The 17125-nt window shown below is 31.2% G+C and overlaps 2 protein-coding genes across 2 annotated transcripts; one reads left to right on the top strand and one right to left on the bottom strand.

Annotated features, from left to right (window-relative positions):
* Positions 1-4649: 4649 nt before the first annotated feature.
* On the top strand, positions 4650-6549 carry LOC107931863 (uncharacterized). Its single transcript, XM_016863819.2, has 2 exons — positions 4650-6031; positions 6228-6549. The coding sequence occupies exons 1-2, from the start codon at positions 5028-5030 to the stop codon at positions 6469-6471; spliced, it is 1248 nt and encodes a 415-aa protein (XP_016719308.1). The 5' UTR covers positions 4650-5027; the 3' UTR covers positions 6472-6549.
* A 1742-nt stretch (positions 6550-8291) lies between these two features.
* On the bottom strand, positions 8292-11179 carry LOC107931938 (50S ribosomal protein L4, chloroplastic). The gene is made up of 2 exons (XM_016863907.2): positions 10187-11179; positions 8292-8514 (listed from the first exon to the last, which is right to left on the bottom strand). The coding sequence occupies exons 1-2, from the start codon at positions 11025-11027 to the stop codon at positions 8489-8491; spliced, it is 867 nt and encodes a 288-aa protein (XP_016719396.1). The 5' UTR covers positions 11028-11179; the 3' UTR covers positions 8292-8488.
* Positions 11180-17125: the final 5946 nt, after the last annotated feature.

Below are 17125 nucleotides of genomic sequence, written 5' to 3'. Positions count from 1 at the left end.
AAATCCTTTCGAATCATCAAAATAACGGCACATGCCCATCCTCTTATTTTGGCACATATAAACTTATAGTAAATCAATACCATATAAACATGTTTTAATAGGGGCATCTAAAGGATGAGGGATATGTGAAATTCTTTAAAATACATGAAAACTTACAACAGTTAAAAGACAAAAATGATGAGATAGTAGCCGTTTGATCAGGCCACATCAAAAACTAAGAAATTGTATTGGCAACTTGGAACCTATTAAATCAGTTATTGAATACATTATTTTTCTCTGAAATTCAATTTTTGTCCTTCTTTAGTGTTGAAACCGGTTGAATTGGTTAAAAGTTAAACTATCGTTTCTCAATGCAAATCCTACATGACATGATTAACGGTCGATTGGTATTTCTTTTTCATCCTTCTATTTCAATCATTGATTTAAAAGAATCTCACTATAATGGGATCTTTGTATAGTCACATTTTATTTCAAATGAGGCAAAATGAATCTAAAACTAAAAGAGTAAACCAAAAAGACCTAGACCCGAACTTATTTTAAACCCGATTTGATTAATAAAGTTAGAAAAAAAAATCAAACTTAAAATGATTTGAAATAAAAATGGTGCAAGATCAAAATAGACAAAACTTAAATGTTTATGAATTTTCACACTAAACTAAGGATGATAAAAATTCAAATTACTCAATGTTTTCCAAACAAATTATCACTTTACATGGCATGATCAAAATAAAGCTGTTATAATAATTACTTGCTTCATTGTAATCTATCTATTACTTAAAATTATCGCATTATACTTATATATTAAAAAGATAAAAAATGTGAAAATATGTTCGATTAAAAATACATGTTACTAAAAAATAATAAAACAAAAATCTAAATACACGTAAATAATTTATTTTTTGATTTACAAATTGGAAGGAATTATGGATAAAAATAAATATTATATTAAAAAATTAAAGATAAATGGTTATGGTGTGAATTTGAAGGGGTTGCCATTTACCATGAATAAAAAAAACCCACTTGCAGCTGGCTTTGAAAATACAACGAAACCTCGTCAAGTTGGTGACAAATTTCGTAGTGGGACCCATTAAAAAGCCTACCAAAATAAAAACTGTCAGAAAATTTAATCTCTTGTGGAGAAAATCTCATAGCCTTAAATATAGTTAAAAAGGACTTGTATCAATTTGTATCACTTTCAGCTCTAAAATTAGGTTAACTCATTATTTAATGTTCGAGTTTGGTAATAATTTTTATATTGATGTTTAATTTTTTTTATTTAAAATAGTCTTTAAATTTAGTAATTGTTCTTGTATTAAGACATGAATTAGATAATTATTCTTATATTTTTATCTCTAAATTTAATAATTATTTTTATATCAGGACCTGAATTTAATAATTATTCTCGATTGAAGCTAAAATTTTAAGGTTTTCAAAGAAGAATGAATCCAAAAGAAATTGGTTTAACCCTCTCAATTTAGATTCTTTGATGGGGGGTTTGAAAACAAACGAGGAGTGTGAGGATGAGTGAGTGGTCAGTCTGCAACCTGCTTTGGTGCGTGCATGGTGTGCGAGTATTCCCATCCACATTCATGCACGTCTTTCTCCAACTCAACTATGCCAATCAACTCCTTTTCCATGGGCCAAATTGGTTGACATAATAAATGGTAATTTATACCAACCATCCAAACCATTTCTGTATTATTTTTCATCTACATTTTATAGTTTACAAAATTTAATTTTTTTGAGATTCGTAAATATTTTTTTCAATAATATCTCTTAAAATAGAGGCAAAACCAGAAAAATACTTTAAAAGAGATAGAGATAAATCATAAATTTTTGAAAGTTTAAAGTGCAATTTTACCATTATATACTAATTTGTAATTTTTAAAATTTTGAAGGGGCTACAAGGTAATTTTACCATGCATTCTTTGGATCCTAACTTCATGAAAATGTAATGTGATTTACTATCGCATCCAACACTTGTTGATAATTGATACTTATACAATAATTACAGCTATATACTAATATATTCAACAGATGCATTGTTGAAATATCAATTATATAAAAAAATTTATGAAAGTGTGTAAAACATGTGGATTAAATTGTAAATTTATTATACTTTTACTCGACATCCATTCTCTTTAATTTAAACTTTGGGATAACTTCGCATTTATTTATTTTTTCAATTTAACCAATTAAAAGTTTATACACCAACTTAAAATCTAGACAATACTTAGGTGAATTGTATATAATTCCGGGTTAAATGAATCGAGATTAGACGTGAATTAAGATATATTTAGAGTTCAGATCATTTTAATTTTAATTATTCAAGTTTATTAATCATATTTATTGCAATATCAACCGTTGAAATTATATGATGTGACCATCAACGATTTAGCCTTCCATATTTTTGATGACGTAAACGTTTAAGCACGTTGTTGCCTTAACATTTTTGGTTTTTGGACCTTCCATTTCTCATCTTTTTTTTGGCTTTGCTTTCCTCAATTAGATTTTTTTCCCTATTTTTGTCCATTTTATATTGAAAAATTAATTAGCTTTTTAATAAATGAATAAATAAATTTATTAATTTTAACATTTCTAATACATAAATAATAATATAACTCATACGGTATAATTTTTTAATTTAAAAATACCACACAAACAAGTTTAACAAAAAAAAATTCATCAGTGTTAACAATTGAAAGTTTTAAAATCTGAAAAGTAGATGGACTAAATTTCTGAAAATAAAAGTATAAGGATTAAATTAAAAAATTGTGAAGAGTACAAGGATTTATAAACATATTTTAATCAACAAATTTTACTGCAATTCTTAAATTAATTTTCTAGCTTCACCCCTGAATACATTGGACAAAAAAACACAAATATTATATTAAAAAAAATTCAAAGGCAAATACCAAATGATATATTAAACTTATTATTATTTAAAAAAATACCTTATCTCCAATATGGTGCGTTTAACTTTTTTTTTAATCTCATATTTCAGTATTTAATTTTACAATTATGTTGTTTTCACACTAATTCAAAGTGTCCTAAATTAAACTTCCTTTTGATTTTGAGATTTATTTGCTTGATTCACTTTATGTTAGAATTTTCCTTATTTGGTATTCACTATTGTTGCCATGCTCCATTTTACATTTTCTTTTTCAAAGCCTACTTTTGGATTTAACATTTAATTTCAAACTCTATGAATAATCTTTGAATTTAGAGAGACACCTAATCACAAATCTAATCACTAACTAGTAAAAGTGTAAATAAAATTAATAAATTTTATAATAAATTAAACTACTAATTTTTTTATTTCATCGATTTATTTTATTTTTAATCTTGAATGATTAATTTTCTATTTAACTGATAATTCGTATTTGAAGATATTTGTATTAGAAGTTAGTTACATTTCGCCCCCTCGACTAAAAACAATAAGTAATTTTATTTATATACGTTAGATTAAAGAGCGAATTGATCATTTCTATTTAAAATTGTATTCATTTTTACTATTAAATTGACACGGTGATAAAATAACCAATTTAAATTATAATTTTTGTGATAGTAAAAATGTAATTTTACCATTTTAATAATCTATATCTATATAATTTTTAAAGAATTAAATCAAATTTTTATTATTTTTAGGGGATAAAGTACAATTTTATCTTTATTAATTTAAAATTTTAAAAGATCTAAATGAAGAATTTTCCATTTTAGAGGGCGGAGCCCTTACCAATCCCCCAGTTATGCCCTTGTGTGTCACGTGTACTTCTTGTTAACATACGAAAATTAGTTTTTAATAATAAAAATTAATAAATTTTTAATGAAAAATAAATTTACTTTTCAAGTAATTTAGCCGTTTATTAAGTATGAAAAAAAGACATAATTCACTTTTATTACCAGTGATTTAAGATGCAAACCAAAATCAGGTTTTAAATGTAATTTTAACCAAAACAAAGGGTATAGATAAGGACACGTGGCGACAAAACAAGAATAAATTTCGCGAAAGGCGGCTGTAGGGAACGTGGCATAGTTAAATGTTTGCCACGTCACCCCATATTTGTCCATGAAACTAGCCGTGTTGAAATTAAAAACATACGTAAAAGAAATGGAAAAATCTAAATTTATTCACATGCGAAATACATACAAAACAAATAAAAATAATATCAACTAATATAAAAATAATATATTAAAATTTTCTGAATTATTAAAATATTTAATTATTTCAATCGAGGCCTTCCATTGATTTAACTTTTAATATAAACTGATATGAAGCATATTTAAAAAATATATATTAATCATATTTAAAAAATACATATATTAATAAGTTTTTTTATTGCAATTAAGTACCTATATTTTGTTACAAGATCACATGTGTCAAATAGCTATAAGGGATATGATACCATCTGGTCTAGGTACTAAATTAAACATTAAAGTGAAATTCAGGTACCAAATTAGGATAAAAGAAATATAAATATCAAATTGAACATTAAAATTAAACTGAAAGTATCAAATCTTATATTAATCCTTAGATTATATATTTTCTAGAATAAAAAACTCGTCCTTTTTCGTTAAACAAAATCTTAGACTTATCAAAGTAAAACAAAATCTATATTTTCTTTTATTTTTTTTATTTTTTCAAAGTACACAGCAAAAAAAGGAAGCAGCTTTGTTGTATAAATACAGAGCTTCTCCTTCTCCTTTCTGGTAACCGAGATATATATAAAGCTGCGCCGGAGCTTTTTTTCTCGGGCGCCAAACAAAAACTAAGAAAATTCCTTCTTTTTTTTCTTAACAAATTTCTTGAAAACTATTGTTTAATTAAAAGTTTTGTTAAGAAATCTCGAATTTCTATCAGTTTTCCAGTTTCAAGATCCGATTTTTCTCCATTTTCGAATAAATTAAGGAAAAAATTCAGGGTTTGAATTTTGAAAGAAAAAAAAGTTATTTTTTTTCCAGAAAAGGTTTTTATTTTTTTAATCTTAAGGCTCTGTTTGGCGGCGCATAGCCGAATTTTGTAACAAATGGTAGTAAAAGTAGCAGCAAATTTGCATTTACAGTTATCAGAGCCAAACCTTACCCAATCGTCGGCGGTAATCCCTTCACCTTCATTTCTAAAACGGTGCCGTACCGACGCCGTCCTTGTTTCAAAGACCGTTAATCGGTCTACTCTTTTCGGTTCACGTTCCGCCATTATCAACCGGTCTAAATCCTCTGAGATTTTCAAACCGAAACATAAAGCTTCTTCACCAATTGCTTGTATACACTACTTATCAGACGATGAATTTCCAAAGAGAATTAACGATTCAGCCCTCAGATTCCACTTACACGACGGCGATGAAACCGACGGCTATGAAAGATCCGACGACGAAGAAGATAGCTCCGATAATAAATTACAGTGGGGGGAATCGGCTTGTTGTTCAATGAAAAAGGCGTTTTCATCGACGGTATTTATAATCCGTGAACTCCATAGTTACACTTTACAAATGCGTGAATCATTGTTATGCGAAGATTTACAAGGAATTTTCATTAGAGTTCAAAACGAGATCCATGCTTCGTTCCTCTGGTTGTTTCAACAAGTGTTTTCTCACACACCCACTTTAATGATTTACGTGATGATATTGTTAGCGAATTTCTCTGTTCATTCTATGGGAAACAACGCAGCTTTGGCGGCTGAAACGGCGGTGAATCCGATGATGGGGTCTTATTCTTATGTTTCTTCCAGTGAAGTTCGAGGCAAGGAGCAAACAAAGTATGATTCTTTGCAGCTACAGAATGGGAAAACTGGTCGTGGTAGAGGCGGTGGGGGAAAAGCGAGACCGGTTGCTTGTGGTGGTGATGAATGGTTTGATGAAACAGAGTGGGAACCGAGTGAAGAAGAGTTGAGTCATCAGAACTCGATCGTTGATGGAACGTATTGTAGGACAGAGCTTGTTTACAAAAAGGGATTATCACAAGAACCTAATAATCCTCTCCTTCTTGCTAATTATGCTCAGTTTCTCTACCTTGTTGTTCATGATTATGACAGGTACTCCTTTACTGGTGAAACGTTCTCTAAACTCTATGAATTCTTTTTGGACTTCTCTCAAAAATATTCGAGACCAACTCAAAATAGTATAACGATAAAATTACACTTCGGATCGCTTAAATTCTTTTTAATTTTTAACTCCTTAAAATTCGTGTTTGATTCGAATTACTAAATATTTTATTTGTTTAATTCTCAGAGCAGAAGAGTTGTTCAAGAAAGCAATACAAATGGAACCGGTAGACGCTGAAGCACACAATAAATATGCGATTTTTTTATGGAAAGCGAAGAAGGATATGTGGGCAGCGGAGGAAAATTTCTTGGAAGCCATTGAAGTTGATCCTAATAACTCATATTATCCGGCGAGCTATGCTAATTTTCTATGGAGTACCGGTGGGGAAGATACTTGTTTCCCTCTTGGTTCATCGGATGGTATTGCTTAAGAAACAATGGCCAACACTCTGTTTTTTCTTTCTTTTTCTGGAATTTTGCTCAGATAAATGAAAACCTTTCTTTCCCAATGATTTTAGGTTTGTTTTTATTGCACCAATCCATGTGAGAAAATGTAATTAGTAATAATATATATTGTTAATACCATTAGATTGAATTTACAAATAATTATTATAATACTAACTATTATCAACATGATCTGCTAGTCTATCGGGTCTTGGCCCACATTTGTATGAGTTCGCACATGGGAGAGCTCTAGATGAGGACCCGTAAGTACGAACTTTGTGTATACGAACCCACTTTGAGTATATACGTGTTAATCCTAATATAGGATACGTATTATCATGCATAAAAACTTATCTAATATGTCACATCTATAAATAGTGATCATATAATATAAATACTCAAAATTAACTCATCTTACAGAAGATACGAAAAAATATTTAACAATAATCAAATTTGAAACCCATGTTTTCCACTTAATAATTTATTACTCAATTTGGTTGGTATATGTAGTTGAGGGATTGAATTTTTATTAGCTAGAATTTGGTGTATCCATGTTATGAAAATTGTAGTTGGTTGATCAATTTCACTTAACATACTCTTTATTATTATTATTATTTTTTTACACAAGGGCTTTAATGAGTTCAATAATATGATGGTAGGTGCAATGTGTAGCTTTGTGGATGCTAGTTTTGTTGATTAAAGTGATGGCAATGGGAGAGTGCTTTATTTATTGTTTCCCTTTTTCAAATTAATTTTCAAATATTGTAAGAAAAAAGAAAAAGTTGGCCAAATTTAGGACTATTTAATTTTAAAAAAATTAAGGTTTTGGGTCGTTTTCTGTAATATTTAAGGAAATAGATCGATTAGGGCTAAAAAAGCGTCCTTTAAGGCATGCATTATTACTTATATGACATGTCAACTCTTTTGGTTAGATGGTTAAATATTAGTGGTTTTGTCCTTGAGTTTCGGGTTTAATTCATTTCCTAGACATATTTATATTTTTTTTGTTTTTCTCTTCAAAATTGACCTATTTCTCTATATATCGCAAAATTCGACCCAAAATCTTAATTTTTTTAAGTCATACTAAGAAAAATATCTAAATCCAAGATGTAACGTCAAACAGAATTTAGTTTTCATACTTTATTTTAAAGAATAAGTCTAATTATTTACACTGCTAAAATCCTTCTGTTAAATTTACAATTATTGTGTCATTTTTTCTTACATAATTATCATATGAGTTTTTTTTTTAAATATCACACCAACGAATTTAAATTTTAATAATATTAATAATATGATCTAAATTAAAATCTAATGTTCTCGGATCAAGCCTACACATGTTATTAATACACTTTTTGCTTGCTCAAGCTCGACCTGATCTGAAATATGAGTCTAAATTTTTATCCAAACTTGCTCATACTTATAACTAACCAAAGATCATATTAGACCTGCTCATATTATTATTATTATTTAAATAAAAAAATTTATATTTATACTATTTTAAATTTAATATTTAATTATTTTAACATTTTCTAAATGTTTATATTATATATAATTTATCATAACATAAAACATTATAAACTAAAAAGATTGAATTCGACTTTGTTCAGATCTTGATTGTTCAAACATAAGCTCAACTTATATTTTAAAAGGGCATAAAATTTTCACCTAAGCACATCTTTTAGATCTAATATTTTTACCAAAACTTTTTCAGGGAGAGTGCAAGAACTTGGAGTTTAGGATGTCTTATCCAAGTAATGAATAACAAAAGGAAATAATCAAATAAAGGGAGAATGAAACAGGGCAATGCTTGGATTGGAAGAGTGTTATTAGATCATTAATGAACTAAATTGATACAACTTTGTAAAAATCTGCAGAGATACAGAGCTAATTAACCTCAATAAATCACCAAAACTAGCCTACAACAATGTTTGATTTAGGCAAAGCCTTGAATTTCTTCAGCATATATGTAATGGCTTATATGCTAATTGAGGGGGGAAAAGCAGGTCATTGAGCTGCATCAACATTCTCATCTGCCTCAAAAGGAATGGTCAATAAATCAACACAAGAAAAAAAATCAACAAAGATAAATATATGAACTCCTTATAGATTGAATGATCATCATCTCATCTTATGCAGGCTAACAGATACAAAACTGATCAAGAAACACCTATGTGATGTCATGCACCATTTTGCATTTTGCATTTTGCAATTAGTCCTTAGTCATTATAGCAAACTAAAGCTATTACGGTAAAAATATCATGGAAGCCCCTCTACTCAAAAAATGAGCAACTTAGTCCTTGTATGTCAGTTAAAAGAGCTAATTAGTCCCTGTATGTCAGTGATATGTGGCGTGCCACATGTACCTCCTGTTAACATACAGTGATCAATTTTGAATAGTATAAATAGATGAAATTTTTAATAGGACTGATTTGCTCTTTGATCTGACATACAGGAACTAATTTGTCTATTTTTAATGCAATCTAGCTCCTAGTCCAGGGGCCTCCAGGGTACTTTTACCAACTATTACCAAAGAAGAACAAGCATCTTAATACTCTCTTTGTCATCAACAAAGATCTTAGTACTCTCTTTGCATCTTGACTATGTTGAATTGTACATCTATCTAAAGTCATACGTAGTACTTATTGCACCATACATTATATACACCATACACCATTTTGCATTTTTGCAACTATGCCTTATTCGTTATCACGAACCAAGTAGAAATATGCATCTTAATACTCTCTTTTGTATCTTTACCATGTTGAATACAGTGCCAAATTGTCTATAATTACCAACAAAGGATCTTTCTACTCTATTGGCATCTTCACTATGTTGAATATATAAACTTAATCTATTGCGTAATGACCAACAAAGCAATAAAAGTATCGTGGAGGCTTTTGTACTAAGAGTCGAATTGCATTTCGTCCACTCTACTAAAAAAAAGGCAAGTTAATTCTTGTACATTAGATTAAAGGGCAAACTCATACTTTTGTTAAAAAATTCATCTATTTCTATTGTTTAAAAACTGGTCTCTATACGTCAACACGAATGACTGTCTAATTATTCTATCAATCGTACCAGATTTTAATAGTAAAAATGGATGAATTTTTTAACAGAAAAGATCAATTTGCTCTTTGATCTATTGTATAGAGACTAATTTGCTAATTTTCTTTTAATAAAGGGGCAAAATGTAATCTAGTACAGGGGCCTTCATCATCCTTTTACCCCAACAAAGCTCTCTCGATGAAAGTACCGTAGAGACCCCTTACTAGGAGTGACTGCAGTTTACCACTCTACTCAAAAATTGGGCAAATTAGTCCCTATACATTATATTAAAGAGCAAATTGGTCCTTTTTATTATAAATTTCATCTATTGGTACCAATTTTTAACTACAAAAAAGGATAGAAACTTTTAAGAAAAAAATCAGTTTGCTTGTCTAACATACAAGAACTAATTTACAATTTTCTGAAAAGAGGAGTAAAATATAATCTAACTCCTTGTACAAGGGCCTCTATGATACTTTTACCCTCATTTCTCCGATTTCGAATCCTTCTAAACGACATCTAAATTCATCTTCTTCACACATATCAGATCAGTAAATAAACATTATAAACCTACACACACAAAATGTAATGCAATAAAAAGATAGAAAATTTTAGCACCAATTTATCAGTAATATACTAACTAAAAAAGAACTTTACCTTGACCGCTTTGTTCGTCTTCTTCTTCATATTCTTCATTATCATCCTCAGTATCACCTTCATAATCTTCACCATATCTTCCATTAAGATAATCCACAATATCCGGAGTCAACACCAAATTATCACAATTCAAAATATCAAACAAATTAAGGGTCCTCGGCGTTAACATCCTCAAAGTCCCAATATTCCGACTCGATTTATTCACAGTTTCCGGCACTTCCATCATCAAAAACATAGATTTCTGCTTTGGGTCTAATCCCCATCTCTTCAAAGCCTCAATAAACTCTTTAGTCTTCGGTTTCTCAAATTTATCCCCAAAATCTTCAACAACTATCGTGTTCTCAGCCGCACTGGATAACGCCGTCGAAATCGCCAACCTTTTCTCTTTTTTATTGATCTTAACCGACCAGTCTCTGGGCTTGGGTCCGAAGATAACACCACCACCCGGACGGAGCGGGGTGCGCGCAGACCCACGGCGAGCACGCCCGGTTTTCTTTTGAGGGTAAGGCTTTTTCCCTCCACCACGAACTTTACCACGAGTGAGTGTAGAAGCTGTGCCACGACGCTTGTTTTGTAAGTCAGTGATGATTGCTCGGTGAACGACGGCTCTAGCGGTTTCGGGAGGGGCTGATTTGAGGTCGAGATAAGTTTCGCCGATTTTTTCGCCGGTGAAGGACAAAATGGGGAGATTGGAAAGTTGGGAAGAAATGGAAAGAGACGGGTTCGAAGAAGGTTTGAAAGAGAAGGAAAGGGAAGTTGAGAGTTTAGGGGAAGGAGAAGAGAGGAAAAGGGAAGAAGAGAAGAAGGAAAGTGAAGTGAGTGTAGTAGCTGAAGTCGCCATTTTTGGAGGATTTTTTTTTCTTTTTTCTCTTTTTTTCCTTTTTGGATTTTGGGTGCTATTTGGGAAGAAGAGAAACAGGATGAGCTAAGAAGAGTATTATTTCTTATCCGCTTTCCTTTGAAAAGTAAGGTAAATTTCTCGTGAAACCCCTTATATTAAAAGTTAGATTACTGTTTCCCTCCTTAACTTGAAAATTGGGTAAAGTAATTCTTGTTCTTTAGATCAAAAAGTAAACTAGTCAACAATTACACATAAGGTACCTCTTATGTTGACATGCATAGATCATTTTATAATAGTAGAAATAAATGTATTTTTTAACAGAAATATCAATTTGCTCTTTGAATAAAGGGAACACAATATAACTTCACCGGTAAGCATAGAGATGGTATAAAAAAGATTCAACACTTAGTATCATGGCAGCCTTTGTATTACTAATTAGTCCTTATTTATTAAACCATAGAGTAAATCAATCTTTCTGTTAAAAATTTTATCCATTTTACTATTAAAAAATGATCTTTGAACATCATCATAAGGTACACGTGCTATCTAATTATTTCGTCAACTACACTAGTTTTTAACAGTAAAATACATAAAAATTTTAATAAAAAAATCGGTTGTTTGATTTAACTTTTATGGACTAATTTACTCAATTTTTTTAATAAAATAAGTAAAATGTAATCTGATTCCATACGTAACAACTTCTTTCCGATATTTTCCACTCCTTTCATTGTCGCGCATGAATTTTGTTCGGATTCTTTCGGTTTTTTTTTTATAGAATTCCATTTAGAGATGAACTTGGGTCCTTTTAACCCATTGTACTTCATTATTTTATTTTAGTTCTTAGCTTTTGGGCCTCTTGCTATATAACCCAATTTCTATCCTTAATGGATCATCTTATAAAATATAACCAAAATAGACATCAATATTAATCCCCACTTCAATTACTAATTTTCTATTTGTCAATTGTCACATATTATCCCAAGCAAAATTAATCACTAAAAGAATGGCAGAGGAAATCCTAAATTACAGGACTCCAACAAAAACTATCCACCAAAAATTAAAATTTCTTAAAAACAAAGAATTAAACCCAACACCCATTCACTTTTCTCTTACATTAATTTCCCCTCTTTTAACTAAACCAAAATGAAAATCAATGTTTTATCATTATGTCTCAAATGCATGTCACACAGATTTTACTTAGGAATTTATAAAAATAAAAAATTAAAAATTAAAAAAAGAAAGAAAGAAGAAGACCCAAAATGAGTATTGATTCAAAGGGTTTTCAACATCTTCTATGGAAGTTGTTGTTATAGATATGTAAGAAAATATCCACTTGTGTCTGGTTTTATTGTCTTTGTTTCATGCCTGTATATATGTTTTCCTGTTGGCTTTTACTATTTGATGTGTTCTTGTCCTGTTATTGTGTGTACTTATGTTGCTATTAGATTTTATTTGAAAGCTAAGAGAAAAAACAATGAGAAGAAGTCATATGTTGATGTGAATAGATCAAATGGTCCTTCATTAAGAACATTGAAAAGTGTTCGACGAAATGCTCGAATGGAAGTTTTAGAATGGGATAGGAAAGAAAATGAGGAAATGAACAAGTTTTCTCCTAGAAGTCCTTATGGTAGTTTGTGTAGTAATAATGCTAATTTGTTGGATGAGAATTCGAAGTTGGTTTAGATAAGAAAACGAGGATTAGTACAGAATGTGGAGGGGATGCACTGGTGTCGAGACTCAAAATGATCGAGTGCTTGATGGTTCTAATGGTGGTGGTGGTCGGGCAGAGGTTGAAAGTATCCAAGAAGGGGAGGAGGAGAACGATGACAGGAAAAAGGGGATTGAATGGACCAAACATGATCGGGAGAATGTTATGATTCTCGGCACTTTGGAATCGGAGAGAAACCAAAGGCTTGAAAGTTTAACGGTGAAACGTAGAGCAAGGAAGTTGTTCAAAATGGCAGTCAATAAAAGCTTGATGAACAAAGATGCTATTCTCCCTAGTCATTTGGCTCCTGTTATGACCGCTAAAAGCGACCTTCTCGGTGGAACAAATGATCCGTACGAAGAAATATTACAGATGCCGGGTTCTGCACCTTCGTCCTTCAATCTGGGTACCTAGAGATAATCCATTTGACTTACCTTCTGATCCACACGAAGAGAAACCGAATCTTGCGGGAGATAGTTTCCATCAAGAATTCATAACAGTCAACCAAAAGGAAATGCTTTTCTGCAGACACGAAAGCTTCTGTCGCAGAACATGGTTGACCCAAGACTCGAATGATGCTCACTTTAATCATTATTATAGTACTCAAAGAAGTCTTGTGGAGGATCCAACAGATCCTAGATTCAAATGGCAATCAGAAAAAGGGGGTGATCAGCATCGTAATTTCTCTAGTACAGTAAGTGATGTTGATATCGTTGAACTAGATGAGTCCAATCACGAAAATGCAACTAATTTATTGGAAGGGAAACAAGAAATGATTAGAGAAATAGCAATGGGCTCTCCTCATGATGTCAAAATGGAGATGGATTCTATAAACAACAATAATTCATGCTACACATCTTCATCTGAAGACACGGAACCGGTCTTAGATCAAACGAGTAAGTCTCCCGAGATATGTAGGGATCAAATGAAAAAGAGCCTTAATCTTTTAGTTCCTCGTAAGGGGAAAACTCTACATACACTTCCCTATGATTTCAATCCATCTCCAGCTGAAAGGCCTAGGCCGGAGTTCAATTTGTTTTACGGTACATATAATCGACATTGTCCTACTTCAACTTGTTCCGTAGCTTCTGATTTGCAAGTTGAGGTCTCAGAAGTTGGTTCACCTCCATTAACAACAACAGGTTCATCAATTGATGGTGATCAGTTACATATGATGATCGTGATGTGGATGGGGACATCCGTTCCGACAGTGAAGTGTGGGGAGAGGCAAATGGAGAAAAACCAAAAGAATTACATGATATTATTGAAGAGGATCCCGTCAAAGTAGACCTTTCAGGTTTAAAGACGAAACCCGATGAGCCAAATGCTTCTCTTCAGAAGCCTATGGAAGAATTGAAGGTAAAACCGATAACTCAAAGAGCTTCTAGTGTTTCAGACTCGAAATCATATGAATCTAAAACACCTTTGGAATCTAAAAAGAAGATGGAGAAATGCCAACCTGGGGGTGCACCGAATGCAGTTCAAAGTAGAGAACAACTATTTTGGATCGAAACAAAGATTTGACGATCCAATCGTGATGGCTCTAAATCAAAGATTGTTGATTGAACAAGTTCCTGAAAACAAATTTTCATCTCCAAGGTCAGTATAACAAGAAAATATCCTGGACGATGATATACCTCTTATCAGATGTTGAGCAACCACAAGAAAACCCGAAATGAACGGAAGCTGGTTGTGAATTCAATAGATCAGTCATCCAGTAATAGCAGTCACGAAACATTCAAGGTCAGTAATACATTTAACAGGTCTTGGGGTCATATACAAGTATAGAAACAATCTGTATGCTATGTTACTTGGACTCCAAGGTAAATCTAGACACTCGGTCTATGTTTGATATAAGTCTCTCAGACACCAGTGTCAAACATGGGTACCTTAGAAAAAAAAATGAATTCTCTGTAACTTAGAGCAAGAGTGTGGTATGTGGTAGTCTAACATAGACTTACCAAATGTTCAACAGGGGTCATCTATGTCCATGCTCGTGATTCTAAAGGTGAGTCCCAAATATTAAGTAGAGAACAGGCTGTGCCTGTCGTGGAACAGGCCACTGGGGCAGCTAGTACACGATCTGTTGAAGATACTAAATTTCGAAACTGAAAGATTAACCGAAGCTAAGGCCAACTCTGGCTTATCAACTTCGGCAGGAGAAAGCGGCAAAGAAGGAGGATAATCACAAAGCAAACGACATTGCCATGGATACATTGAAGCCGACAGAATCCGAAGTGAAACCAACCAAGCCTGAGGGAAACGAGAGCAACGCAGTGTCAAAATGAGGCGATTTCACACAATTCCGGCATGTCTAGAAGCTATGCTCAACATTTACACCATAGAAAAAGCTGAAACTTCCTCCATCCACGAATCAATGTAGCAACTTTTCAGTTACTGTAAATTTTGAACATAACAATTTTGACAACATTTTGGTACATAAAAAAAAGTAGAACTGCAAAAATTGTCAAAGTGAAATACTAACCCATTGCTTCATCCAATTCATAGATAAACTATACCCCTTTTTTTTAGATAGCTTATACAAGGGTGAATCCAGAAAATTTTATAGTGAGGATCGAAATTAAATTATAAATTTTAAAAATATCAATTTCAGAGGGACTAAACATAATTTTTTTTCATTTTGAAAGAACCAAGGTACAATTTTAACATATATGAACTTAAATTTTTCATTATTTGAAAGGACTGAATCCATGATTTCCATTTTTGGGGCCCCCTTAAATCCACCCATGAGCTTATGCATTTTTGGGCCCCCCTTAAATTTGTCCTTTAATTTCTTCAAAATTTATGAAATTAAAGTTAATATAATGATAAAATTACAATTTGACCCCTTAAAAATTTTATTTTTCATTTTCACCCTTAAGCTTAGAGAAAGGGCTCCTAGCAAATACCATCATTTCATGTCTCAAAAGAGGGTTTAATCTTATAAAAATCATGATCAAAGTATTAGCTTCACAAGTTATTCTTGAAAAAGACTTGGCCTAGCTAGACAAAATATTACAAGACAATAATCATGTACTAAAATATGTATTAATGGTGTTTAAATCTGTCGAATGTGTCATGTTTTTAAATTATGTCCTAAATTATTGGCATTAACGAAGGTGTGAAAGCAAATATAGCATTCATATTAAATGATAAACACATCATTAAGAAACTAATTAATTAACATCAAATGAACTGGCTGCTTTGATTACAAGTTTTGTATGTATCATCAAGCTTGTCCTTTTTTGGACAAGAAGTTCAAACCAAATGGCTTCAGACTGCACTTTTGTTCACATTACTATTTGTTTTTAAAGTCAATCCAAATATATGTTTTAATATTCCACCAATGATGCTTGATGAAAATTAATAATCTTTTTTATCCCGTCATTTGTTGAAGAAATAAAGGAATCTCTGGGACAAGAGGCCGAGGTTAGTAGACTAAGGTATAGAACTATACTTCTACTATTTGACTTTGATTAGAATAGAGTTTTTCAACCCTTAAATAGATATAGTTAAAACTTCTCTTGTATTATTCGTTTGTCAACATTAGTGAATTTCTTCTCCTCTACTGTGGTTTTTTTCCCGAAAGGATTTTCACGTGCAATTTGTGTGTTTTTTTTTTATTACTTTGCGATTGTTCTACTGTCATTATCGATGTTTATTATAACAATTAAATAGATTAATTTAATCACAATATTATTAAAAAAATTAAATATAGCTAAATTGAAATAGAGCTAATACTTATAATAGTCTACGAAGTTAATATTTTTAAAGTTTTTTTATAGTTTTGTAAATGAATTTTTTGTTTAGAATTGAATTGCAACTAAAATTAATAAATTGTAATATATTTTTATATAATAATTGTTAACTCTATTACAATTTAGACTTGTTTGATTCTTTTTAATAATATAGGAACTAAATTTATCCAATCCTTATAATATACAGATCTCTTAAGTATTTTAACCCTTTTTTATCATATGATAGTATTAATCTATATTTGATATGAACTTTATCTCTAAACTTTTTTTCATCCATATTAGTCTTGGAACTTGACAACTTTTTTAAATTTGGTCCCAAAACTTGAATTTTGCCACATTATCATCTAGAATGTTTTTTTTATATAAAAAATATAAACTTTTTAATATTTTTTTGTATGTTCTTAGATTTTATAGAAGTTCCTTCAAAATTTCAGTACGAAATCCAAGACCAATTTGAGAAAAATTGTCAAGTCCCAGATTAAAGTGGACCGAAAAAAAATTCAAGGACCAAATTGAAAAAGATTATCAAATTCAGAGATTAAATATTACTTTGACCCTTGATATAAAAAAATGAAGAAACGTCCCGTGGACATCCAGGTGATGTAAGAAGTGAAATTAAGGCATTAAAAACA

The sequence above is a fragment of the Gossypium hirsutum genome, chromosome A08 (genome assembly GCF_007990345.1).
Source record: "Gossypium hirsutum isolate 1008001.06 chromosome A08, Gossypium_hirsutum_v2.1, whole genome shotgun sequence".
Classification (NCBI taxonomy): domain Eukaryota; kingdom Viridiplantae; phylum Streptophyta; class Magnoliopsida; order Malvales; family Malvaceae; genus Gossypium; species Gossypium hirsutum.
Note: the sequence above shows the minus strand (reverse complement) of the source record. Positions and strands in the feature narration are given on the sequence as shown.